Raw genomic sequence first — 27,375 nt, 5'->3', positions numbered from 1 at the left:
ATGGAGCCCCTTTGGATGTGGAGGCTTTTAATACTGCTGCAAGTTTGTGATTTACGTTCGGTTTCGGCGTCAGGTAACACCTTTTTCTTCCACAAACGCGACCCGTGAAACCATTTCACAACCGGCCGTGAGACTTTGCCGCGTTTTATTTCGCCGTGGCTTCACTTGCGCCAACTTTTGGTTGCAGAAGTCATTCATCACTTCGCGAGCTTAGCTAACTAGCCGGCGAGCTAACTCAACTAAGCTAACTGTTTGCTAATTTGAAGGGTCGCGTGAAGTGGGCTTTTCCTTTACCGTATTATTGTAAAATGAGACTTATATTAATTCACATGGTTACATTCATTGAGGCTGGGCGTAGTTTTGGCAACAGGTCTGCTAAGGCTAATTAGCACCACCAAGTGCTCTGGCTGGCTGCCAGCGGCAGTTTTAACTTTGAAGTCACGGCAACTGCAGGACATTGGAGCTCCGTGATGAGCCACTAGCCTCGTCCCCGGCAGCCTCATTTGGGATGCTGACTCAATAAGCTCCCCTCTTTCCCACCAGCAATGATAGGATTGTTTCCGTGAATATTCTGACACCATGTGCCGTTATTTGTAGGGCAACAGTGGAAGAAAGTTAGGGACAAGATTTCTGATGCCGTTGAAGGGCACACTCCGTGCAACCCGGTCAACTGCAGCTGCCATCTAAGGTGGGTGTGATACCAGCTTTTTCCTCCACTAACAGGAGATCATGGTTGTGTTAAGTGTTTTTTTTTTTTACTGATTTCTGTCTCAGTGTCCTACAACATGACCTGCAGCCATTTAAAGGGGGGATCTCTGAGGATGTCATGGCTGCCACAGTTCAAAGAGGGGTGGGCACACACTACCAGGTCATTGGACACAAGTTGTACAGAGATCACAACTGTATGTTTCCCGCCAGGTAAAGAGGAAAAAAGTACCCGATACGATTCTTTTTATATACTAGATGTTTGTTTGCGCCGCTTAGACCTGTTTCCTGTTCTCAGGTGCAGTGGGGTGGAGCATTTCATCCTGGAGATGATCGACAGGCTACCTGACTTGGAGATGGTGGTAAATGTCAGGGATTACCCTCAAGTCCCAAACTGGGTGCAGCCAACCCTGCCTGTCTTCTCTTTCAGTAAGGTCAGACTCCGAGCATTAGTGCCACGCACACTTAAAAACACACGTTAGTGTTTATTAAATAAACTGGTTCTCACGTGAGAACGTTTTGATTTGAGTAGACGGCAGACTACCAGGACATCATGTACCCTGCATGGACGTTCTGGGAGGGCGGGCCTGCTGTGTGGCCCATATACCCCACTGGACTGGGAAGATGGGATTTGATGAGGGATGACCTTAAAAAGTACGATTTATTTTTCACCATTTTCCGCCGTTTTATAGGCAATTTTACAAATGTATTGTTTGGTTATAGCCTCACAGATGTGATGTTTGGTGACAATACATGTTTGTTTTTATGAATATTTGTAGCCAAAGTATATACTTTCAGTGTGCCTTATCCTGAAAATGTGTCGTGGTAGGTCTGCAGCACAGTGGCCATGGAAGAAGAAAGAGTCCAGAGGATTCTTCAGAGGCTCCAGGTCAGTCTTTATTTCTTCTCTTGTCAATCGCCCCATTTTTATTTTATACCTGAAACCACCACATTTTCCTCCCGTGTTTATTTTCTGAGCTGCTTGTTTCCCATTCTTTGATAGAACCAGTCCAGAGCGCGACCCTCTGATTCTTCTGTCCAGAGAAGCTCCAGAGCTGGTGGATGCGGAGTACACAAAGAACCAGGCCTGGAAGTCTGAGAGGGTCAGTCGCTCAGAAGCCGCACCCTAATGATTATCAAGCTACTGTATACGATATATTAGTGAGAAAGACACCTGATTGACTTCCAATTACATCCTCATGACGTTTTCTTTTATATTGACTCCAAAACATCAGTCTTTGTTAATTATTTACCAGCCCATGTTTTTCTTTCCGTTTTAGGACACACTAGGGAGACCCCCAGCCAAAGAAATCCCACTGGTCGATCACTGCAAATACAAGTAAGCAGGAATTTTTGGATCAATGGCACTTTCAAGGTGGCTGCTTTGACAGCAGCAGCTTGAGTGTCCATTTGATTGTTTTGTTTGGTGAAAGTTTCAGTTTCATCAGTTTCATGACAGCCCCCGCTCTACCCTCGTCGATGTCCTTGCAGATATTTATTCAACTTCCGCGGCGTGGCAGCCAGCTTCCGCTTCAAGCATCTCTTCCTCTGCGGTTCCCTGGTGTTCCATGTGGGGGATGAATGGCAGGAGTTTTTTTACCCCCAGCTCAGGCCCTGGGTCCACTACATCCCCATCAAGCAGGATCTGTCTGATGTCAGGTACCACGGCTGGTGCTTGTCTACGCAATTTGACTGTTTGGAGCCTAAAAAGGGTCTCAAATGCTTAATAAATGCCCCCATTACTGCTTGAGACCTCAAATGTTCCTGCAGTCTATGATAGTTAAATGCATAATCAATGACTCTTTAGAAAAACAAAGCAAGTGTAAATGTGTGGTGAAGGTGTTACATTCGCAGACACCTGAGATTCATGTCACAGTTCACATGCCTGTGTCCTGTGCACGTGTGAATGTTTTCCTTGGTTTGAATATCCGTCATATGTATGCTGCATGTCAGTGTCTTCATATGTTCCGTCTCCTCAGGGAGCTGCTGCAGTTTGTCAAAGAGAATGATGCCATTGCACAGGAGATTGCCTCAAGGTAACTGGACTGTAGCAGCCATGTATTTGAAAATGGGAGTGTTTGGAGTTGCACACTCTTCATGTCTTGTCCCTGCAGCATACTATTCTGTATTAACGCAGTCAGTCTGACTTTGTGTTTCTGCCCCCCCCCCCCCACACACACACACAGAGGTAAAGAATTCGTCCTGGACCACCTGCGGATGCAAGACATATCCTGCTACTGGGAGAGACTCCTCACCGAGTTCGGCCGTCTTCTCACCTACAAACCCAGAAGAAAGAGCGACTACAACCAGATCATCCTCAGGCCCAGCAAGACGGAGCTATAAGAGAGGGAGACTCTGCAGGACCAGGGGCAGCTGTAGCGAAGGGAAACGCTACTGAATGAATGTAATCACTGCACCACAGCGTAGGATTTCCTCACGAGCAACGGCACACGTCGATGTTGGCATTCCGTTTTTGTCAAAAGCCCAAAGCTTTGTCCAGATACTTTTCACACTTTTATGTCTGTTGCGTTTTAGTCTAATGTGGACGGTTGGTCCGTGTGTCCTTGCAGGTGTTAGTTAGCTTGGTTTTACACAGTCTTGGGTGTCGGTCAGTATGTTGACTGGGAGGATGCTGCCATACCTACAAGTGCCACTAGGGGGCTGATATGTCAATTCTGAGTCATTGATTAGTTTGACTCCTCTTTTCATGGCTGCTGTCTGTCCTCACCAGCAAAGTAACGTCCACGTGAGCTGTGTTTTTTTAGACTTTTTTTTTTATGCTGATGATGTCAGAGTTATTTCAGCTTGGCCTCAGAAACTACGCATTCTACGCAAAATCAAATATCTATTGGGCTGCATTATGGGAAATGTAGGATCCAGTGTTTTTGGAGCTTGTCCCATACTAAGGACTAAAAGTCAGGCTATCTCAGCCTCTGCTGGCTCAATTTTGATCGCTTGATAAATCTGTGTCTCACGAGTCCCCAAACTTCATGGAAGTGACACACTAAATTTGCTGTAATGACAAATGTGCTTGAAAATCAGACCTCTTGCAAAAAGCTACTGAAAAATGGAATTTGGACTTTACTTTATTCTGTTTTTTTTTTTTTGTTTTGAATTTGTATTTGAACGTCACCATGGTTGCCCTTAGTGACCTGCGGGGACTGAGTGGAAGAAGTCCAGTGCCTTGCTCAAGAAACCTCTAAATTGAACCCCCCCTGACCTTTTTTTGGCCTTGTCCTGCATACCCCTCACCCAAATGGAATGAAAACATTGCACATCCAGCCGTGGGGCGCCTAAAACTCTAATTGTAAACACTCATATCAATCATAGCACAGTAGTGTGACGTTGACTCTCGCCAGCTGCTCTAACATGCACAAATGATGTACCAATAATGATACTAGTTATTGATGCCATGCTGTTACATATTGAATGTAGTCAATAGCGTTGGAAGGATTTCCTGAGCACTAAAAAGTTGTAATATGCACCACATGGAATGCTTATTTGCATTTTGCTTATCTGGCTTTTCTGCAAGTAGAAAAATGTGGAAAATATTCTACCCAGGAGCCCTGATGTAATTGCTCCAGTCCAAAAAGTGTCATCAGTCCATCACTAATACTGAATATTATAGGCTGGTAGCAGTTTTGTGTTTGTTTTCTCTTTGTGGCCATGGACAGAACATAAAGCTTACACAGGACACATCCGCTTTGCTGCACCACCCTCTTCTGGACACCTGAAGAACCTCCAGTAGAGCTTTTCACCGAGTTTCTTCATCACGTGCATATATTGTTTGATTTACTTGTTGTCAGTGTCTGCATTTGAATGGGTTCTGCCATGAGTTTACTTGAAAGCACAAAAGGAATTATTCGCCGTCAACATTATTCATTCCACACTAAGTGCCAGCAGTAAGCAATAATGACTAAAGTTTCCAGGATACACTCATGTTTTTACCTTTTTTTTTTTTTTGAAAAGAATCTTGTCTTGGTGTTAAGAGATGATAGATGATGTATAGTTGATAACAGGATCGTGTTGAATATGTTGTAGTATTCACATTGGACTGTGAACAAGCAGGCGAAGATGGTGTGTTGATTTGACCTAAAAGCTGTGATCATGTGCCTGGTCAAAGTGTGACAGTCAGGTGGTTGTCACGGCTTCTGCAGCCATCTGTCGTTTTTATGCCAATAAACAGTTTGGATATTAAAACATACTGGTCTTTGTTTTTATATGAATGAAAAAGCATTCACACACACACGATAGTCGTTGAATTTACAGTGTCATGAGTCGATGTTTAGTTCGGCGTGTATGTGATCCACCAACCAGCACTTATTTTTAGTGAGAAATCTTAATTTTTGAAACTGTTCGTCTCTCATTCCCACGGTGTTCTCCAACTAAAACAGAGCAGCTAATCAACGGAGGCTGGCAGCGAATTGAGGCGACAAAATCCAAAATGTAAAGTTTGTACGGGAATACAGTTCATATTTATGGACTATATTGACGCCGGTTAGACAAGAAGACTGTCGACATATGACGCACTATATCTTGTGTTTCTGGAGTAATGCGTTTTTACGGACACGTAAGGAATTCTCAATATGCCATATATCTTAAAGGGAGTTTGGCGTATTTCTTTCCCCCCCGGAGAGCGCAGGGAGCTTCAGTTCTAACTGTTAATGTCTGGAAAGGTTGTTGAGAGACATCAACCGGACCTGCTCCTGGAGATTTTATGCTGCTTGTTTAGGATCGAGAACTGTCATGTGGGGGTCTTCTGTGGGTACCAGGGCAGTATTACGCTTTTCAGCGTACAGCCTGCCGGAAGTCTATTAGAAGAAGAAGAAGAAGAAGAAGAAGAAGAAGAAAATAATTATTAATTATTCAGTCCTCCACCGGCAGGAGGCGCTGTTTGGACATTTGACTTGTGTAGCTGAATCAAAGATGGCCGAGGTCAAGGGTCGGAACAGTAGGCTTTCGGAAAGTCAAGGGGAAAAACAGACAGCAGAAGGGAAATAATGTTACAAACGTAATGTAGACACTAACTAGAAATAATGTGCATTAACCAGGGTTGCGGCACTTAATAAAACAAACGGTTTATTGTTGAGGAATTCTGCGTCGCTTGCTGGTAAGCGACTTTTCCCAGTGTTATGACCGAGGCTAACAGCATGCTAAGTGTTGTCGGACAGACGTGGTTATTCACGTTTTTCCTGTCGTTTTTCGACGACAGTGGCATGCAAACAGACGACTGAAATGTAAACCTTATTTTTACGCTCCACCAGCAATTATAATGTAAAATTTCTAGGCGTTTTTGTCGCGGTGAAACGAAATTGTAGCCTAGCTAACAGCACGACATCAAGCTAATGAAGGGGAAATGTTTGTCGCTGTGCAAGGCGCCGTTCAAGACAGTAACCGGGCTGTAGCTGATATTATTTTCACTTCACTCACACATTTGTTAGTCTTCCAAATATTTTGTCAATTAGAAATGTATTTAACAAGTTGACACAGGTATTGACAAATGCCCATTTGAAGTTAACACAGTCCAAACGCTAGCTAGCTAACGTCAACTTAGGTTGACCAACAGGGTTTAACCCTCAGTGTATTGGCTACATTTTAAAATGTAAAATGTATGAAACTAAAGCAAGTAATTGTTCATATTTGTGAAGCTGGGGGCAACAATGTTGGTGCCTGAACTGAACAACAGTACAAAACAATCGACTATCAGAATTTGACTTAAGCGAGTTTCGACCACTTTTTGGTTAATCAAGTTGTTTTTTACTACTACATTACATTCTCTCACATTATGAAAGAGCAAATGAGGACAATTCAGTAGGATATGATTCAATATAGATGATATGGAGCAAATTGCAGACTGGTATTTCCAGTGTCTTAGTGACACATGTAAAGATACAGTAACCTTTTGTGTTTATGTCTGACCCTGGGCCAGCCAACACAACCTGCTCTGAAGACCCCAGCAGTGCATTGAAAGCTCAATGACTGATTTTGAGATGAAGAAAGAAATCTCTTCCCAGAAAGTCTGCTTGTGTGCCCAGTGTGTTTTGATATGACTGCACCATTTAACAGCTGTTGAGTTGGAGCCTGTGTAGCCCTGCCAGGATTTAATTTGCCTTGAGGCTATTTATTTTTGAGGATGGAGCTTATGTTGAGGCAGTGAGTGCAACATCCCCAACCCATGTCCATGTGTTTGTGCCTTTCTGCTGCAGCTTAATGCCAGCTGAAGCGCGATGCATCCAGAGCAGCCCAGAACGGGCTTCACCCTGCAGAGACGACAGGCAGATTCATCCCCTCGGGGCGCGCTGAGCACCGGCCTACTGCAGGGCCTCATCCAGAGCGCCAGGCCTCCTTCCTTCTGCTTCCTGCTCCCCAGGGTCCACGCAGCTGATGTGGCTGCTGCTGCCCAGCCCGCACAGATGCCCTCTTCTTCCTTCTCCTCCACCAGTACCACTCCTGCACCCATCCCCTCTCCCAGCACCATGCCAAGCAACATGGGCAAGCCAGAATTCCCAGACACAGGATGGGACCGTATCAAGGACCTCTTTGACAGAGAGTTGGTATTCCTATTCCTCCTAGACTTTTCTTCTTTTTGTCTTTCACCCATTTATCACCTTGGTCTCTTTAAAAATTTCTATCCTAAATCTTTTGACCACTGTTAAAAAACAATTGGTACAGCAGGGACTCGGGTTCGATTCCAGCATTAGTAATTTGCTGTATGTACTCCCCTCTCTCCCGCATAAACTCTCATTCTTCACTGACACCATACAATCAAGGAATAAAATATCTGAAAAATGTCCTCAATTTTGGCTAATTTCCCCCCGGGGATCAATGAATTATTTCTGATTCTGATCCATTTTGTTTGGTGTTGCGTTGCTGTTTATACTGCAGATGTCAACTGTAGAGCTGAAACAGTGAAGTTGATTGGCAGGAAAATTAATTGGCCACCATTTTGTAAATCAATTTATGTTGATATAGTAGTTTTTCAAGCAAAACTACGAAACATTCCCTGGTTCCAGCTTCTAGTTTGTACTTTTAACATTTGAATATCTGACCACAACTCCACTTTGTCATTTTGTTACTTTTCTTTTTGGAAAGGGCACTTCTAATGACGTGTAAATATGAGGTAATAAGCGGCACTGGGCTTGTTCTCAAAAGGAAGTATTGCTCTTGTCTCCCTGCAGCGCGACACAGAGGTACCCAGAGGAGCTGACCAACGTGATAAAGAGCGGCGTAGTTGCTGCACTAGCGGGCTTGATCTACGGAGGCCTGCCAGCAGCTCGCCACGCCAGGCAGAAGTATATCCAAGTCAGCCAGGCGGAACTCTATACTAGCCGAGTGGAAGCAGTGGTAAGTGGGTGAATGGCACAAAGTCAACTGTGTATATATGTACCACTAACTATTATTGAATACTAGCAGAGGATTATAATAATAAATAATACCAAGAGTAGAATGAAACAAATGAACTTTAATGTTATAGCTTCGTGGTAGTAATGCAGCAGCGTGTCCTCTCTGTCTAAATCAGCGCTCAGCCCATAATGCAGCAATCCGGGGTTTCGTGAGATACGGATGGAGATGGAGCTGGAGAGTGGCTGCTTTTGTCACCTTGTTCAAGTAAGCTAACAAATGGATTGTACCAGGCCGTTGCATCGGGTCAAGAGTTAGATTCAGATGTTTTCCTCTCAATCGGACTGAGAAGCCGCATTTTAAATTTTGTGAACAGCTGTTCTTTCCCTCACCCGTCTCTCTCTGTTCCCTGCCCTCTCTAGTTCTGTCAGCACAGGACTGTCCGTGTACCGAGACAAATCTACCCTCAGCAACTATGCTGCAGCCGGAGGCGAGTCTCTTGTTTTTAAACCTTTATTCATCCAGCGAGAGCTGGCCGAGCTTACTGTGCTTACTGTGCCGCAAGGCCGCTTCACATTCACACGTCTCCATCTGGGAGTCGTTCCATACAGACTCGGTGTACGTACTGAGCGGCTCCACACTTTACTCCTAAATATAAAATAGATTACTCGCTGAAATTCACTGTCCAGAAAATGTGTTTTATTTGTTTTTTGTCCAGTTTCATGTATGCATGGACAGCCGTTCAGCTCCCAAACAGTTCATAATTAATAGTTACATTTCTGGTACTGACAATAACAATGAAACTTTTATGATGCTCGTTTAACCTGGTGACAAATTGTTTTAACACATTCAGTGCACATGCCAGCACACTGAGTTATGGATGATGATAATAAATGTCACTGTGTGTGAACAGCTGTGACTGGAGGCCTTTTCAGACTGAACCTGGGCCTGGGAGGGCTGGTGGCAGGGACAATCATCGGAGCAGTGCTGGGGTAAGGTTGGCTTCTGCTTCCGCAAGTGTCCATTCACATCCATTGATCACCCTGACAGTCCCAGCTTTTCACAGTAACTAGTCTAGCTTCTGCCCTGAAGCACTTCAGTCCTCATTAGAGTTGAGTTCCATTGTCAGAGGCCGCAATGCATTTATATCTTAACGGACACGCGTATTTGCTCGTGCGTGTGTGCGTGTCCACGTTCACGCCGCTGTGCTTGAGAGCAGTGAGCACTCTGGCAGGCAGCTGCGCTCCTTCCAGCAACCCTCTGTCGCCCAGCTGAACCCCTGCCCACACCCCCACCCCCCCCACCTCCAACTCTGTTCACGGTGCCAGAGGGACTCATGTGCACTGCAGAGGGCCATGTTTTGGGTACAAGAGCAAGGAGGCAGGCCAAGGCAGCAGCTGCCCTTCCCCATTTATACCATCTCTGTTATTCCAGCCTCTCATCTCCATCTACCATGGTCTGATCTGGACTTATGCTTCACTCCGTCTCCTCTCTCTCCTCAACCCTCTCTTCTCTCTCTGTCCCACTTTTCACTCGTTCCTCTGGCCACTTTCAGCTGAGTGCACAGAGCCAGGAGCAGATTCGAATGCGATTGTATAATGGAGATGGAGTGTGCGGCGTTTGACGGTGTAACAGACTGGAGGGGCTGGTTTGGATCGTCTCTGTGATCATCAGCTCCGTGTTGGCTCAGCCCTAGTCTGTTCTCCTGTTGGCTCCATACTAGCATTTGCCGCCTCCTCCCCCCTCTCACTGTCTGCCTGAGGGACCAGCCACCTGGAGCATTTGATGTGTGCAAACAGCCCCGGCCCTGGCTATGCCAGGTGCAGTCCGGGCCAAAGGGGGCGAAATGAAAGCAGGCAGCTAATCGGAAAGCACATCACGCTCCAGATCTCACCCAAGAATCGTCCCCTTGTCCAGACACGTGGCTGTCATAGCCACGTAGCTGCTTTGACACCTTGTATGTGACAGCTAGGTTTGTTACCAAACAGATTACGTCATAGCAAGCGCTTCTCCAGTCCGGTAAAGTGTCTTCAGGAATGGTTACCTTTTATTTTAATAAACTTACATTAGCGTGTTACAAGTGTATTTTCTGTTTTGTATTGTGTTCTAATGCAAATCTACATTAAACATAATACAGGTTTATGATATTTGATGTATAACTATCTTCTGCTCAGGATTCCCACCGGGGCTTTGATCGTCAGCATGCAGTCGCTGGCTGGAGAAACTGCCAGAGAGAGGAGGAGGAGAGAGCGCAGGGAACTTTACGAGCTCAGACTGGCAGAATGGTCCGATATATATATATATATATGTGTGATCATATTCTCTTATGTGTTTGTAGGATATTTCACCAAGCACTAAACACTCACTCTCCCGCCTTTCAAATCATAAGGGCGGCCCGTCTGCAGCTGACAGACGAGTTGATTGGAGATCTGAACGTCAGCACTCAGGCAGAGGAAACCAACAAGGATATGCAAAGGATCCAGGAACTGCTCAGTTTACCACAGAATGAGGATGTGACTCCGGATACGAGCAGCCAACGACAGTAGCTGCCTGTTATCAGTTGAAGGTGGGACTTTATTCACCTGTGTGGACAAATGGGTCACTTCTTTGCCTGGACTTTACACACCTCCTCTCTCACTGAATGGAAAACTGCTTCACATGCGAATTAAAAGACACCGTTGTACCTCACAAACTACTGTCAAGGCTATCGTGAGCTTCCCAGTACACATTGGTTGTACCGGGCAGCTGTGTGTGTGTGTTTTGAACCTGTCAGGCCTTCAGTGGACTGTTTGAAGGTTTGAGACAGGTTGTTAGTGGGTTCGCTCCCTTTCTCAGCAAAATTTGATGTGAAACCACTCACAGGCTACAAAAACACTTCTTGTAGCCTGTCAATGTTTTGTTCAAATGTAAGCTAATCGGCTCTGCAAATGTGATATGGGCTATAGGGGGAAAAAGATTTACAGTATCATGTCATATTGGCCTCCTCATGAATTTCATATTGTCATTGGGATTGATTGGACTTTGTGTGGGGATCATATTAATGGGGGCTTAACTTCTTTAAGATTGTATTAGCCATTTCTTCTTGATTCAAGTGACTCAACTGATGTGATCCAAAGTCAAATCGCCAGAGTTGCCATTGTAATGGCTGCAACCTAATAAAAAAATCCTCAAGTGAAAGAAACACACCGTCTACAATATTTAAATTAAATTATTTAAATTGACTTGTTTAATTTCATTCGTCTGGCTTTCAAAACCTGTGTGCTTGTGTCTTCTAGTATTTGCTCTATATGAATAAACAAGAAAGTTGAACAAGATGCATTAGTCATTGGAGTAGTGACTGATGTTTGCTCATTATGTTCAGTACGCCTAATTGTTTTGGGGGTTTTTTTTACACCCAACAACAAATGGGTTCATTCATGTCTATTGCAAAATGGCTTCTTTCCATGTCTGTGTTACGTGCAGTGTGTTTTTGACTTTGCCTCTTGGGCTTTTCAACAACTAGGTCAAACATAGCCTCGGCCCCTGGTGTAAACAAGATGTGACACAGCAACAGCTGGGGCCCGGGATGCAGCAGTGACTGCAGACATGCAGATGGACAGCCAACAGAAACAGACCGAAGGAAGCCCTCGCACCCCAGAGCACAGCTCGGTCAGCGACGATAACTTCAGGTAAACTTCAAGAAGGTGGTATTCGGTCACGTTTGTTCCCCCTGAATTGTGATTTTTGTTTTTTTTTTAAATATCGAGCTTTGAACTACTGCAGGGGGCAGAAAGATCAGAATCACACTGAAATAAACGAGGAGAGGATATTTTGGATCGAGATAACCGTTTTCACATGTCCAAATTTCCAACCTTTTTAAAACTAAATGGACACGGGTTCCATCCCATCACGACCAAGGTGCAGCACTTGTGAGCAGTATGTAAACGTTAATGTAACGTCTAAAAACGTTTTAAATGCCTTCCCCGGCAACTTATTCATGTGGCCTGAGCGTTAACATTTATAAATGGGCTGTTAGTTCCCTCTGTTGGTGTTTTAGTGGAACTGCAAATGTACCCTAAATAAGAAAAAATGAACATACTCCATTTATCTCTGTGGCTTTTACATGGGACTTAGTTTTCAATAACATACTACCAGTATCCTAACTGACTTGATACAATATTCAGCCAGCATTTCCACATTTTCACCACCTTTGCGTCCCCTTTTTAAAAGCTTTCATAATGTTTTCATAGGATAATATGTTATCAAATAGAGACTAGTCTTGCATCAAAAGCTTGTTTAATCTTATGTGGCTCTACTGGGTGCATTGGTATATTAAATACATGTGTTGAATGTATAATTTGGAGGTAATGGGAGTCCTGCTCAGGCGCTTTCTTGACAGACTTTAAAACTCTTGTCACCGGGTTCCAGCGACACAAATTCCTCAGCCCTGGCCTTTCCTAGCTGAGGTTTCAAAGTCCAGAAACTGCTGCATAATCACACTGACGTTTCTCTACAACTGCGTTAGCTCTAGTGTCGAGTGTTAAAGCTCCCTGTTGGGCCTTTTTATTGACTGGCGGTGTTACAGCAGCACTGCGTAGTGCCAGGTCCTATCAGGATGCAAAACAAGACCCTGTTGTAATAGGGAGGGAGGGGGGGCACGCACCATGTGTTGGCCAGACCAACTTGTTAAGCCCACAATTTCCCTTGTTGTCTTGTTGTTGTTTTATTGCTTTCTCCTGCGAGGGGGGAATTGCTGACTTTGTTTTGGCCCCCTTTGTTATTCAGACTTCCAGATGCCTGCACCGCGGGCCTCTCCACTCGTGAACGTCGACTGTTGCACGTGACGACCCGCGTTTGAAGATAGGCTTGGAAAAGCAGGTCGCGCACATGGCGCCTTCAGGTGCCGCTCGAGTATGTGGGAAAGGGCATACAATCCTCGTTGTTGCCGCAAATTCCGTAGGGCCGGTATCTTGTGTGTGTGTGTGTGTGTGTGTGTGTGTGTGTGTGTGTGTGTGTGTGTGTTCACAAATCAAGTGATACAAACACACTTCTTGCGCAACAAGCACGTGGTCGATGTTTACGCTGAGGGCAAAAGCTGAGGTCAACATCAGACAGAATAAATATAGGCTAGTAATTACTAATAAATCTAATATAACGGCTTAAGTTTTAAATGCTTGCTTATAATAATACTGACAAATGGCACCACTGGTAATACTGTTACTTATATGACCTGTAATAGTAATAGCTGCAGTAGTAGTGGTAGTGTGGTAGTACTATTCATAATAAGTACTGATAGTGATGATAATAGTAACTGGGCTACTTGAGACCTGAAATCATACGTTTGACCAGTGCAATAAATCTAAAACAAAATGGCAAACAATAAAAATGAGATTGATTAAATAAAGCGTGACCTCCAGGCTACTAACGGTCCGCGTTTATAACACTAGTTGAGTTGTCCAATGAGTAATGCAGCACACCGGGCTTATCAGTGAAGTTCCCTCTCCGCTTCCATTCGGCACCTTTTTGTGCAGTCGGTCGTGTTTCCGAGTATGTACGATGTATCGGGAAGACCCCGCAGCAGCAGCAGCAGCAGCAGCGGCGTTATTGGCCGAGTCTCAGCTTTACGTGATGTTAGCCAACTACACATTCAAGTTAATGAAGTCGTTACAGAGTTCACCGGCGCGCACTGATAGTCGCGTCTTCACCAACTCCGAGGGCAGAGGCTGCCAGCGCTCACCTGCTTGAACTGGTGCCAAAGCGACCATGGCGGCGAAGAAGGACGCGGAGAGGCTCAACCCGCTGGCCACCGCCGGGTTTCTTTCACGGGTGTTTTTGTGGTGAGTGGCCACCGTCACAATATCGGATTTCGCGGCCCGGTCGCAATCCGAATGAGGTCATAGTGCGCTGCTACGCAATGATCCGGGAGTGACATGCTGCATTGTCGGTGTCGGGAGCAAGTCCGTTCATGGCTTGGCTCTGGAGCGCAGAAATAATGATAACTGTTGTATAACTGTTGTATTTGATCCCCGACGAGAGTTTGTTTCATATGTAACTTATTACATAATAATGCTTTTTTTTTGGACTTTTGATTGGATTCTCTCAACTTGAACCACCGGCTGAAACTCTCATGCGAGAGTTTCAAACCCCCCACCCAATGGTTGTGTGATGTACTCTAGCAGTGATTTATGGCAGTCGGTATTACAGTGAAAGTGATCTCAAAGTAATACGTTTAGAAAGCACGTGAGAGCACTGTAAGCATGAGTTTACATCAAGGAGCCAGAGCTGGTTGTCAGATTACATAAGTGATAGTACTGTACTATAGGATACTCAACACCTACAGTGTTAGCCAAGTAGATGATTCAATCCCCATTGTTTCTACAAGTCGTCGTACTTCCAGTTGTGTGTGTTCATGGGCAGTGGTTGTGGATGAGCTTGTTCACTCGAAGAACACAATGGTGCACAGCAGGGGGTCAAGTAGAAAAGGGGGGAGCCTGCAGTGCTGTTGAACCTCACACGTTACAGGTCAATTCAATGTACTTTATTCACTTCCATGGCCCACAGTAGTAAAAGATAATACATTTTTTTTTTTTTTTTTAAAACATGAAACATTAAACAAGGACACACAGCGTCATTAATATGAAGCAGCCAAAATCAGACCCGGTCAATCCAAGTCATCCAATTGCAGAGCCGCAGCACTAACAATTTCAGACCTTAAAAGGAACTCGTAAAACATTTCCAGAGCGAATTATAATTTCTTTAATTCTTTGTTTTGAAGCTTGCGTCGTTTACACCCACACTTGCAGCCTCCTTCCCTGCCTCATGCCGATGGATGGTTCAGTTACGGTCGATCAGTGGAATAGCATAAGACTACAACGGTCAACTGCCCGCCCAAGTCATCTACTGTGTAAACCATTGACAAACAGGAAAACAGGAATAGAGAACCCTGCCCTGCCTGTTGACATTACTTGCAAAGCTAACCAGTTCTAACTCATGCATGAGAAAGCCCTTCACAAGTACAGGTCATACCAACAGGAGGTTAAGTGTGAGTCATATTCAGTTTGACTGACACAAGTCCTCCCTGCTTTCTAACTGCCTTAATAAACGGTGTGTTGCAGCTGGTTAAGCCCGTTGCTGCACCTCGGCCACAAACAGAGGCTGGAGGAAAGTGACATGTTCAGCGTTCTTCCAGAGGACCGGTCCGAAGTACTGGGAGAGGAACTACAGAGGTACATTATCAGACCGCTGGAAAGGTGCTCGTCAGGACGCACGACCGTTGTTGATCAAGTTGTCTTTTTCCTAATCATGTAAATGTCACCCACAGATCAAAATTCAGTTTTAGAGATTGTACAATAAGAACATTACCGTAGGAGTTATGGCTTGACAGCTGCCATGTCCCAGCGCAGAATAAACATGCTGTTGCACGTTCTTCGTTGCAGATTTTGGGACCATGAAGTTAAAAAGGCTGCGAAGGACCTTCGGAAGCCAAAACTCACCAGAGTTCTTCTTCAGTGCTACGGGAGGTCCTACGCAGTGGCCGGGGTGTTTGTATTTGCACTGGTACGCTCTGGCTATTTAAAGCCTCCTTTACATATTATCAGATTCATTAATTGTATTATATAATTGGGGTAAGTTTGTGCTAAATTGTCAGAGACTCTTTTGTCCTTAAGGTCACTTGTATGTGTGTTTTTTATGTTTGTAGTGTGCAGCATATTAACTGTATTTTTGTGCCATTCTTTGTCATAAAAGGAGACAATTAAAGTGATCCAGCCACTTCTTCTGGGAAATATAATCCTGTACTTTGAGAATTACGACCCCCACGACCAGAGAAGCCTTTGCTTGGCGTACGGTTACGCTGCCGCGATGTCCCTCTCCACCTTCGGACTGACTATCCTCCAACATCTGTACTATTACCACGTCCAAAGAACAGGCATGAAGATTAGACTGGCCATGTGTCACATGATATACAGGAAGGTCAGTGAAGAGTCAACAGCTTTTGTCAATTTACAGCCTGCGTTGGAGTTTCCTCACTGGCTTTAAAAATGAATAGGCACGCACGCCATGTGCTACAGCCGTGGCCAAAAGTCTTGAGAATGACACAAGTATGTTTTTAGATCTTTTTGTCAGATGTTACCATGGTATACTGAAGTATAATTACGAGCATTTCATAAGTGTCAAAGGCTTTTATTGACAATTACATTGAGTTTATGCAAAGAGTCAGTATTTGCAGCGTTCACCCTTCTTTTTCGAGACCTCTGCAATTCGCCCTGGCATGCTGTCAGTCAACTTCTGGGCCACACCCTGACTGATGGCAGCCTATTCTTGCGTAATCAATGCTTGGAGTTTGTCAGAACTTGTGGGGTTTTTGTTTGTTTAAGTGCAATCTTACGAGCAGCAATATCCTCGCCCGTGAAGCCCCTTTTTGTGCAAAAGCAGTGATGGCCGCACGCGTTTCCTTGCAGGGTAGCCATGGTTAACAGAGGAAGAGCAATGAGTTCAAGCACCACCCTCCTTTTTAAAGCTTCCAGTCTGTTATTCGAACCCAGTCAGCATGCCAGAGTGATCTCCAGCCTCTTCCTGGTCAAATTCTCCCACCTGTGTTAACGAGATAATCACCGACACGATGTCAGCTGGTCCTTTTGTGGCAGGGCTGAAATGCAGTGGAAATGTTTGTTTTGTGGGATAAAGAGGGACTTTGCAATTCATCTGATCACTCTTTGTAACATCCTGGAGTATATGCAAATTGCCATCATAAGAACTGAGGCAGCAGACTTTGTGAAACTTAATATTTGTGACAGCCATTGTGGGCCCAGTCTCGTTTCGAGTGTGTCGTCACTCTTGGGAATATGCAGTGAACTCTTTCAGCGACACTCACCTGGAATTTCTCTCAACCAGGCTCTTGGTCTCAGCAGTGAATCCATGGGGCAAACAACCACCGGTCAAATTGTGAATCTCCTTTCAAATGATGTCAATCGTTTTGACGAGGTAACCAAAAAAACACCCAAACACTAAAAACTGTTAAGTCTACAAACAAACTGAAAGCTACATTTTAGAGATATTGGCTGCTAGTTGATCACAAGGCCAGGAGTTTTGTTCCTGTACTTACTTTATTTAACTTTTACTTTGAGTTTAGTAAAGATTGTTCGGGCTGTGCTCACCATTAACCGTCGTTTATAGATCACACTCAATCTGCACTACCTCTGGCTGGGACCTCTTCAAGCGATGGTGATCGTCGCTTTGCTTTGGATTGAGATCGGCCCCTCGTGTCTGGCCGGTGTGGCAGCCATCGCCCTCATGATGCCTGTACAGACCTGGTTTGGAAAGCTCTTTGGCATCCTCAGGTAGATAACCAAATTCATATCCCTTTACAATGTGTGTTTTAAAAAAAAACAACAACAAACAAATCAGTCTTAATTTTTCTTACCTCGCCACAACATTGTGAAGAATTATTTAATTTAGTTTTTCTGTTTTGCAGGAGCAAAACAGCGGTCCTTACTGACGATAGAATCCGCATCATGAACGAGGTGGTGTCTGGCATCAGGATCATCAAGATGTACGCCTGGGAGAAGCCCTTCTCCGCTCTGGTGACTGAAGCCAGAAGGTGAAGATCGAATATATATTTTTAAAGAATATTCAAACTGTTTTTGCGGCGCTGATTTAAGGCCCTTTATTAGGTTATGAAATGTCAAACAAAACGTAAGCTATTGTGCAACTCACACGGCCAAAGGAAAATGTATTTATGCAGCACATTTCGTATCCAAAGGCAATACAGTACTTTACAGAGTACACAGGCAAAAGCGCAAGCAACACACAGAATTTTTTTTTTTTTGCTTGATTTTGAAAGTGGTGAAAGTTGGAGCACATCTAAGCTCATCTGGAAGTCTGTTCCAGGCAGATGTGGCAGAAAAACTAAGCGCTGCTTCGCCACGTGACCTGAGATGCTGACATTCTACCATCCCCCCCCCCCCGAGGCCCTAAAATGTCAATTTTGTGGACGTCCTACTGCAGGGTCTTCGAACTGGTGGAATTTGTTTCTGCTAATCCGTTGTCATCCTCAGGAACGTGTCGAGAAGAGAAAAATTTATCTATCTATTGGGAGTTTCAGTATCCTGTCAAAGTAATTTAGCAGTCTGTGGCTTCCCAGTGTTTTTTCCCCCTGGAGTGATGATTTGACATGAAGCAAGAAAGGTAAAGAGGCTCTAATCTCATTAAGATATCGGTCAGATTTACCCTGTTCAACGGATCAGTGTCACATCATAATTAAAAGCCCTCATTTCTGTAAAGTATTATTTTGACAGAAAGATATTTCACCGACAGGCAGAGACATGTTGATGAGCAGAGTGCTGTAGGGTTTGTGTATAAGCTACCATGCTTTCAGTTCTTTGGTAGAAAGGCAGAAATGACTCATTAACTCAGAGCAAAACGTTAACTAAATGAAGACGGGTCGCACCAGCGGTGTACCGGCCGAGGAAACTGTGGTTAGCTCGACCTGTTGAGATTGAAGAGTAAAAGAGGTCGGGGGAGGGGGGATACAGACTGGTGGTCACGGTTAGATGACTGGTGGAGGTGCAGACAGAGACACTGAAGCTGAGGTTGTGGTTATTGGTCGCTGCAGGTTTAATGAAATAACGCATAATAAATAATAATAATAATAATCCAGATGGTTTGTTGTTCATATTCTGCATGCCTAAACGTTAAGCCTACACTTTTCTCCATGCGTTGTCTTCTCTCCCCAGGAAGGAGATCAGTCAGATATTAAAGAGCTCCTACCTACGAGGACTCAACATGGCCTCCTTCTTCGCCAGCAGCAAGGTCATCGTCTTTGTTACGTTCACCGCCTACGCTCTCCTGGGCAACGCCATCACCGCCAGCACTGTGTTTGTCACGGTTTCCCTCTATGGCACAATCAAGCTCACGGTCACCCTGTTCTTCCCACTGGCCATAGAGAAGTTGTCGGAGACCGCGGTCAGCGTCCGCAGGATTAAGGTAATTCTGTTTTCTGGTGTGAATTACATCATTTTGTTGACTTTTAAAGAGTCAAAGTTGACCTTCAGACACAATTACTGAAGCAACTCCCAAAGCTTTGGTGTTGTGAAACCGTTCCAAGAACATTACACAACCACCTTGTTGTGTTCAGTAATAATTGGTCTGTGCTGTGCCAACAAATGCTTTCTATGTATGAACATTTTTTTTTAATTTAGAAACATAGCATCTTGACTTTCCACGTAATTATTACAGCCCTGAATGACTCACAAAGATCACAAGCAGGCACATGAAGATCCATGGAAATAATGCCAGAGATAATAGCCTGCAGGCCACATGGGGAAAGACTCTGACTTTGTAAAGCTTTTCGTCCCGCCATCAGTGTGGAGAATGTACAGTTAAACATTATGCGACCCACTTTCTGATTCACCACTTTCCCAGAATTTCCTCCTGCTGGAAGAGGTTGAGAGGGAACACTTTGTGCTCCCCCTGGAGGAGAAGGAGGAGAACTCTGTTGAGATCGAGAAGTTGACCTGCTACTGGGATAAGGTGAATGTTCTGACCACAAATTGATATTTCCCTCTCTTGTAATGTCATTTTACAGGACACAAGTGTTGTGGTAATAGTACTGTACGTGTCTCGTAGGACTTGAATATAGTTTTCATAGTGTAAGAGCCGGAAAGGCCAGTGTGGGGTTTTACAGATCTGTTATGTGACAAAGTGGAAGGAATTGCATGTTTTTTGTTTTTTTTTCCTGTCAGAGTCTGGACGCGCCGTCTCTGCAGAACATCTGTATCACTGTGAAGTCGCACCAACTCCTGACTGTAATTGGCCCAGTGGGGGCTGGAAAGGTCAGTGCACTTGTGTAAACCGGCTTAGCTTCATACAACCTGCTTAAATAAACACGAGCGCTCACAAAGGAAAGGCTCTATTCACCGCATGTCGTGTTCTATAACGTCCACGTTCCCAACAGTCATCCCTGCTGTGCGCCGTGCTGGGAGAGCTGCCTCACGACACGGGCGCCATGAAGGCCAAAGGTCAGCTGACATACGCCGCCCAGCAGCCCTGGGTGTTCCCCGGAACCATTCGCAGCAACATCCTGTTTGGGAGGGAGCTCGACGCCCAGAAGTACGAGAGAGTCCTCAGAGCCTGCGCTCTGAAGAGGGTGAGAGATGACGCAGTTCCGGGCACAGTCTCTGGTGGCCTCGGCATGGATGCATAATAAGACCTGGATTCGGTGCCACCGCTCAGCCTTTACAGTTTTGCCCAGTCGCCACTCGCAGCATCGTGGCGAAAAGATTTATTCATATCTCCTGAAGTGTATATTTTGTCACTAATACAGACATGTTGAACTCGCTGAGCAAACTTTTTGCGCATGTGTCGAGCAGGACCTGGAGCTGCTCCCAGACGGGGACCTGACGCTGATCGGGGACAGAGGAGCCACGCTCAGCGGGGGACAGAAAGCTCGCGTCAGCCTGGCGAGGTGAGGGCACACGGACAGCTGTCACCTGTGTGTTACGCAGAAGGTGCACGCCAGTAAACTCCATACAGTTTTCTTCCTCTCCATTAATGTGTGTGTGTGTGTGTGTGTGTGTGTGTGTGTGTGTGTGTGTGTGTGTGTGTGTGTGTGTGTGTGTGTGTGTGTGTGTGTGTGTGTGTGTGTGTGTGTGTGTGTGTGTGTGTGTGTGTGTGTGTGTGTGTGTGTGTGTGTGTGTGTGTGTGTGTGTGTGTGTGTGTGTGTGTGTGTGTGTGTGTGTTCTGTCAGGGCCGTGTATCAGGAGGCGGACATCTACCTCCTGGACGACCCTTTAAGTGCCGTGGACGCTGAGGTCGGGAGACACCTTTTTGAACAGTGAGTGAGCATTTCTGTCCAGATTGTCTTTGACTACAGACCAATCCACCCTCATAGTCGAGCAGTTAGACACTTTTTTATTTTTTTTATTTTTATTTTTTTACACAATTTGTAACGTTTGTCTCTGTGTTCACGATCAGGTGCATCTGCGGCCTGCTGAAGAACAAGTGTCGTATCCTGGTCACCCACCAGCTGCAGCACCTGAGAGCGGCTGACCAGGTTGTGGTCCTCCAGGAGGTGTGTGCTGCCCCAATATTTCAATGACGCCTTCTACTGTCTTTTAAAGTTCAGGCCATTTGCAAAGACACCGTTTCTCTTGCTCATTTCGACATTTGTTTTTCCGTTTGCGTCCCCCAGGGGCGCATCGTGGCCCAGGGTGCCTACAGTGAGCTGCAGGGCTTCACGTCTCTGCTGAAAAGCGACGAGGAGCGGCGCTCCACATCAGCCGACTCGGACAAACTGTCGCTGCACAGCCAGTGGACGAGTCGCTCGCGCGGCTCGCACTGTTCTCACAGCAGCCTCCTGCCGCCGGAGAGCAACCGGCCTGAGCAGCTTCCTGTAGGTACATTTTCAAAATAAAATCTCACCTTCCTGGAAGTGATGACCACCATCATTTTACCACTGCTCAATCACTAGTTCATTACTAATCGTTCTAATTACTTTGGACTTTGCCTGATGACAAACGTCCACATCGTATTTTCTTTAACATGAGTTTTTGCTGTATTTTCCTGACGCTACACGTTAAGCCTTGACTCTATGAAGTTTGAGCCTGAATTACGAAGATGGGGATCGTCTTCCTCGCCTGTTTTGCAGGCTGAAACCGTTCGGACCATGGCGGAGGAGACGCGAGAGGAAGGAAATGTCAGCAGCCACATTTACCTCACGTACTTCACTGCAGGCTGTAACCACCTGGTGCTGGCGGTCGTAGTACTGCTCAGTGTCATAGCTGAGGTGCCAGTTCTTTTATTCTTTCAGTTGAGTCAGGGTGTCGTCGTTTCGTTCTTCTACAAATTAAAAGAAAGTTTACATACAAATGAAAAATGAAGGAATAACTGAATCACATTGTGTCAAGACATTGCTACTTTAAACAGATTATCATTTTATGGTTTTTAGATTATTCAACAACAATCATTTTCAACCAAAAAGCTAAGATGTTTGAATCAGTGTTGGTTTATTGAACTTCTGTCTCCATCCATAGGTTGCATACATTCTGCAGGACTGGTGGCTGGTACACTGGTGAGTCCGTTGTTTAATGCTTGTGTTTAATGCACCGTAGCCGCTCACTTTTATATGGGCGTTTGTTTTGACGCGTTCTTCTGATGTGTTCATCTCGTCAGGGCAAGAGAGGAGGTTTCGAACGGCACATCCACTGCTGTCGGCATTAATAATGGCATAAATGCGACTCGCCCAGATCAAGAGGTCAATCTCACATTTTACCTCGGCATTTATTCGGGTAAGCCTTCCATTCCTACGTTTATTATCACATGTTTAAAGCACTGTTGTTGTTGTTGTTGTTGTTGACGACATCATGTTTAAGTAGAACACTTTGTTCTTTTAGGGCTGACAGCAGCTGCCGTGGTCTTTGGTTTTGCCAGGAGCTTGGTGATCTTCCACGGGTTGGTGAACTCAGCGCAGACGCTGCACAACAGCATGTTCGGCGCCATCATCCGCACACCCGTTCACTTCTTCGACGTCAACCCCATAGGTGAGCCCTGCTCCCAACCGCCTCCAGTTTACTGTGTTCAGCAAGGACTCCCCGTTGGTGCTGTTTTTCGAACTGATTTGACTTTCTCTGCTTCGCAGGAAGAATTCTCAACAGGTTTTCCAAAGACGTCAGCCAGATGGACTCCACGTTACCCATCACCTTCGTGGACTTCTATCAAGTGAGACATCATTACCTTTTTGATTGAGACCACTGTGCACGTTGTCGGTGTTCCTCACGGCGCGGCGCTTGTTGTCCTGCAGTTGTTTTTGCAGAACGTCGGCGTGGTTGTGGTGGCGGCCTCCGTCATCCCCCTCATCCTCATCCCCGTCGTTCCTCTGCTTTTTATCTTCTTGTACTTGAGGCGTTTCTTCCTCCATACATCACGAGATGTCAAACGTCTGGAGTCTACAAGTACGTACATGCATTCTTGCCATAATTGCACCGTGTGGCTGGGAGAAAGACTTTAGCCTTGCCGAGTGACATTAAAGGTAGTTTTAACCCCCTCTTTGTCCTCTTTCCTGCAGCTCGGAGTCCAGTGTTGTCCCACCTGTCCTCGTCCCTTCAGGGCCTGTGGACGCTCCGAGCCCTCAGAGCCGAGGAGAGGTTGAAGAAAGCCTTTGATGCGCATCAGGACCTGCACTCAGGTTCTCCTCCGCTGTTAACCGTGCTAACGTTTTGGCTTTCCGAGCTTCATTTGTAGCTGGAATGCCGTTGACGTCACCACAAAACATTACGACATTATTACAAAATGCTCAGCAGTCCTTGTCTTTACTAAAATACTTTTTCTTTCTGGCGTCAGAGGCGTGGTTTTTGTTCCTGATGACCTCCCGCTGGTTTGCCCTCCGCCTCGACAGCATTTGCTCTATATTCATCACCTTCACCACATTCGGCTGCATCCTGCTCAGAGATGGTGAGGAACCATTTCTTTATAAAGCTTTATTATTATTTATTCAAATGAATCCAAATAATGTTTTGATTCTTGTGGTGTTCTGTGTTTATTAGGCCTCAGGGCTGGAGAGGTGGGCCTGGTGCTGACCTATGCTGTGACACTGGTGGGAAACTTCCAGTGGACCATGAGGCAAAGTGCTGAGGTGGAGAACATGGTGAGAACCGAGTGACTTACTGTATACCTTTAACATCCATCAGGATACACCACCAAAGACCCAACAGATGCCAAGTGTAGCATAATGGGCTAATTGTCTCTTCAGATGACGTCTGTGGAGAGGGTGGTGGAGTATACGGAGCTGAAGAGCGAAGCGCCCTGGGAAACCCAGAAGCGCCCTCCACCCGATTGGCCCAGCAAAGGCCTGGTGACCTTTAACCAGGTGAACTTCTCCTACAGCGATGGCGGGCCGCTGGTCCTCCAAGACATCAACGCCACCTTCCAGCCCAGCGAGAAGGTCAGTCTCGGTCTGCACACGGTCAGAGTCCACTTTGCGGACGATGCTCAGTCACAGTCCTTCTGTCTCTCCCCGGCTGTCAGGTCGGCGTCGTGGGTCGGACGGGTGCAGGGAAGAGCTCTCTGGTCTCAGCTCTGTTCCGCCTGGCGGAGCCTCGGGGGAAGATCTACATCGACGGCGTTTTGACCTCTGAGATCGGCCTCCACGACCTGCGACAGAAGATGTCCATCATTCCTCAGGTAAACACGAGCAGACCTCCTCCGAAGGCAGGATTCCACAGCACCCGCATAAGATCCGTTTCTAACCGTGTTTCTGTCTGGTCTCTGTCCCCCAGGACCCGGTGCTGTTTACTGACACGGTGAGGAAAAACCTGGACCCTTTCAACCAGCACACCGACGAAGACCTGTGGACGGCTCTGGAGGAGGCAAGTATCCAATCGGCACGCTCCTAAGAGTTTCTAGCTCACACGTAGACTCTGCAGGTCTCCCCTGACCCCGTCTCCATGCTCCTCGCAGGTGCAGCTGAAGTCTGTGGTGGAGGAGCTGCCTTGTAAGCTGGAGACGGTTCTGGCCGAGTCGGGCTCCAACTTCAGCGTGGGCCAGAGGCAGCTGGTGTGTCTGGCCCGAGCCGTCCTGAGGAGGAACCGCATCCTCGTCATCGACGAGGCCACAGCCAACGTGGACCCCAGGTACTGCTGACGCAAAACCACTACACGCAGATATACATCATGTACAAGCATCTCACTGTTGCCCATAAAGTTGGATTCATTTTGTTTTCAGACACATTCCTCTTTTTATTCCTCTTCATACACATGAGTAATCACCTTTGACCAGGTGCAATGGCTACATACTGAGTCCCAGTTACCCAGGGGAAACGAATTCATGCTTAACAATTGTTTGGCGGCGCTATAAAAGGCAAGACATTTGCTGTGTTGTGGTGTACCGGGACATCCTGGAGAACCATTGCCTCCCACACGCAAGAAGGGTCTATGGCAGGGGTGTCAAACTCAAATACACAGTGGGCCAAAATTTAAAATTAAACAAAGCCACGGGCCAACGTTGAATAAATTAACCTTTTAATATGGACCCAAACAAGTTTTGCTTTAACATTGAATATGGAACAAGCAACGCTTATGTAACTTAATAGTGAAGACATGCAAAATCGGATTTCAAATAAAAAAAAAACCTATCAATGGCATATTAAATAAAATTTAAATAGAAATTGTATGTGTTTTTTCTATTTGCAGCCTTCTGAGGTAAATATCAAAATAAACTTTTTCCACAGGCTAATAAATTTGAAAATAAAATAACAATAATGAATGAACCAACCATTCAAGCCTTGGAGTAGCAAGAAAAAGTGCATAAAGAAAACGTTAATTACTGCTCAGTTTGCAACACACTGATCTAATCTGATGTGCCCAAGCCAGATACCTGGCATCTTTTCTTGGATGCTAGTTCATCAATGTCTGGGCGAGAGGCACGGGGAGGCTTGGTGAGCGGGGGCTTTCCTGCCGAAGCACAGATCGCTACTGACAGAGTAGTGGGCATGTCTGGGTCCTGTCCTGATTGACGCGCCAAAACAAGAGCAGAGCCTTATGGGATTTGTAGTATTAGCGGTGAATGCGCTGTTCTGTACCGGCGGGCCAGCTCTAATATTAATTTTATATTGCCTCGCGGGCCAGAGTTTGACACCCATGGTCTATGGGAACAACTTTAGGCTGCACATTTGAAAGAGTAATATTGGACATTCTTATGCACAAAATCCCCTCGAATATGTGTTTCCTGTTAAATTGCCCAAGGTTGAAAAATTGAAACAAAGCCCTTAATCCTATGGTTAAATACCCCCAATTTTGTTTGTGGTTTAATTTTTCACTGTGATATGTTTGGAAGAGATTGATCAATAAAGTTTTGAGAAGATATACACTTAATATATCTGTGGCAGGAAGTTTAACCTGCCACAAACAATGCTGGTTCACTTCTACACTGCCATCATCACCTCCTCCATCACTGTCTGGTACGCTGCTGCCTCCGCCAAGGACAGGTGCAGACTGCAGCGTATCATCCGCTCTGCAGAGAGGGCGATCGGCTGCAACCCTCCCACCTCTTAAGGACCTGTACTCCTCCAGGACCCTGAGGAGAGCAGGGAAGATCGCTGCTGACACCTCCCCTCTGGTGGGAGGCTGCGGTCCATCAGGAGCAAAACCTCCCACCACAGAAACAGTTTCTTCTTTTGGTCACTGCACTGTTTGTTATTTATCTTATCCTTTTATCTTTATATTTTTACATGCATTTTGTCTCAGATTAGAATAAATCACATTGTCACAATCATTTCATGAGAAGATTCCAACTTTATGGGCAGCAGTGTGTGTGTATATATATATATATATATATTTCTCCCATTTCTTATTCTTTTGGATGATTGCCTATCTGTTTTTTTGTCATTGCTGTGCCTCCGCAGGACAGATGAACTGATCCAGAAAACCATCCGGGACAAGTTCAGAGAATGCACTGTGCTGACCATCGCTCATCGCCTCAACACCATCATAGACAGCGACCGGATACTGGTGAGTCCCTCTCTTCTGTCTGAGTGTAACGCACTAATATTTAGATATGAAGGTACTATTTGACTGAAATGTATTAGTTAAAGCCATTTAGCTTGTTAGCTTGCTGCAGCAAAACACAACTTTTAAGATTTTATAGTTATAAATAAGAAATACAACTTGTCTAAAATGAGGAAGCCCCATTTCTCCACTTGTACTTTTAAAGTTGAGATGAAATGAAAAATTGTGCACCTAACAACAATATGTGCCTAAATAATTACACAAAATCCATTATAGTCTTCTATTGTTTGTTTATTGATTGATTTATTACATTTTTTTCTCCCTTGTCTTTTTATTTCATAATTTAATGCCTTATTGTTTACTTATTTAAATGTGTATTTACATTATTTTGAAATTTTTAAAGGAATGTCAAAATCCAATCGTGTGTTCTTCCTGTAAAAGTAAATGTGACTTGTGCTTACTTAAGCTTGATACTGGAAATGACTACAGCACGGTGACTGTCATGTCTTTGAAACTCATTTCCTTTGGTTGTTTGATTTAATGCCTTATTTAAATGTGTAGCTATTTTGGAAAAATTAAAGGTATTATTAATTTGTTGTTGCGCTTGCTTTTCATTTTTTTAAAGGTGCTGGACGGCGGTGTCATCCAGGAGTTAGACCGCCCCTTCACCCTGCTGCAAAACAAAGACGGCGCTCTCTACAAGATGGTGCAACAGACGAGCCAGGCAGCAGCCCTGCTGGAGTCAGCCAGACAGGTGAGGTGAAAAATGTGCCTGTAAAGTATGCACCAGCTTCGATGTTATGTCCTTTTTCTGCAGTCTTGACAGCCTGCTGTGTAATAAACTCCAGATGTA

At 45.3% G+C, this 27,375-nt stretch overlaps 2 protein-coding genes across 2 annotated transcripts; both read left to right on the top strand.

Moving 5' to 3' along the window:
• poglut1 (protein O-glucosyltransferase 1) lies at positions 1 to 3,048 on the top strand. Its single transcript, XM_070930847.1, has 11 exons — positions 1 to 73; positions 598 to 688; positions 775 to 918; positions 1,004 to 1,139; positions 1,238 to 1,359; positions 1,535 to 1,594; positions 1,709 to 1,808; positions 1,986 to 2,044; positions 2,197 to 2,364; positions 2,685 to 2,741; positions 2,892 to 3,048. Exons 1-11 carry the CDS (start codon positions 1 to 3, stop codon positions 3,046 to 3,048), a joined length of 1,167 nt encoding a protein of 388 aa, XP_070786948.1.
• A 6,602-nt stretch (positions 3,049 to 9,650) lies between these two features.
• Positions 9,651 to 27,345, top strand: LOC139306978 (ATP-binding cassette sub-family C member 4-like). The gene is made up of 32 exons (XM_070930940.1): positions 9,651 to 9,674; positions 13,813 to 13,862; positions 15,141 to 15,251; positions 15,462 to 15,582; positions 15,772 to 15,996; positions 16,918 to 17,007; positions 17,200 to 17,363; positions 17,498 to 17,623; positions 18,759 to 19,008; positions 19,447 to 19,554; positions 19,767 to 19,856; positions 19,979 to 20,170; positions 20,394 to 20,488; positions 20,771 to 20,857; positions 20,998 to 21,094; positions 21,215 to 21,415; positions 21,671 to 21,808; positions 22,056 to 22,093; positions 22,195 to 22,310; positions 22,416 to 22,562; positions 22,661 to 22,740; positions 22,823 to 22,973; positions 23,087 to 23,206; positions 23,362 to 23,472; positions 23,565 to 23,665; positions 23,771 to 23,962; positions 24,046 to 24,201; positions 24,297 to 24,386; positions 24,478 to 24,650; positions 26,420 to 26,525; positions 27,148 to 27,276; positions 27,340 to 27,345. The coding sequence occupies exons 1-32, from the start codon at positions 9,651 to 9,653 to the stop codon at positions 27,343 to 27,345; spliced, it is 3,885 nt and encodes a 1,294-aa protein (XP_070787041.1).
• Positions 27,346 to 27,375: the final 30 nt, after the last annotated feature.

This window comes from Enoplosus armatus, chromosome 24, assembly GCF_043641665.1.
Source record: "Enoplosus armatus isolate fEnoArm2 chromosome 24, fEnoArm2.hap1, whole genome shotgun sequence".
Lineage (NCBI taxonomy): Eukaryota > Metazoa > Chordata > Actinopteri > Centrarchiformes > Enoplosidae > Enoplosus > Enoplosus armatus.
The sequence above is the reverse complement of the archived record's forward strand: the minus strand, read 5'-3'. Positions and strand labels throughout refer to the sequence as shown.

What these genes read in the sequence shown, in the direction of transcription:
- LOC139306978 (XM_070930940.1), top strand. Translation starts at nt 9,651, where the DNA reads ATGGAGTGTGCGGCGTTTGACGGT. An exon ending in ATGTCAATCGTTTTGACGAG is followed by an intron (nt 17,008 to 17,199) that starts GTAACCAAAAAA and finishes CGTCGTTTATAG; the next exon opens with ATCACACTCAATCTGCACTA. An exon ending in CCTTCCAGCCCAGCGAGAAG is followed by an intron (nt 23,963 to 24,045) that starts GTCAGTCTCGGT and finishes CCCGGCTGTCAG; the next exon opens with GTCGGCGTCGTGGGTCGGAC.
- poglut1 (XM_070930847.1), top strand. Translation starts at nt 1, where the DNA reads ATGGAGCCCCTTTGGATGTGGAGGCTTTTAATACTGCTGCAAGTTTGT. An exon ending in AACTGCAGCTGCCATCTAAG is followed by an intron (nt 689 to 774) that starts GTGGGTGTGATA and finishes TTTCTGTCTCAG; the next exon opens with TGTCCTACAACATGACCTGC. An exon ending in GGATTCTTCAGAGGCTCCAG is followed by an intron (nt 1,595 to 1,708) that starts GTCAGTCTTTAT and finishes ATTCTTTGATAG; the next exon opens with AACCAGTCCAGAGCGCGACC.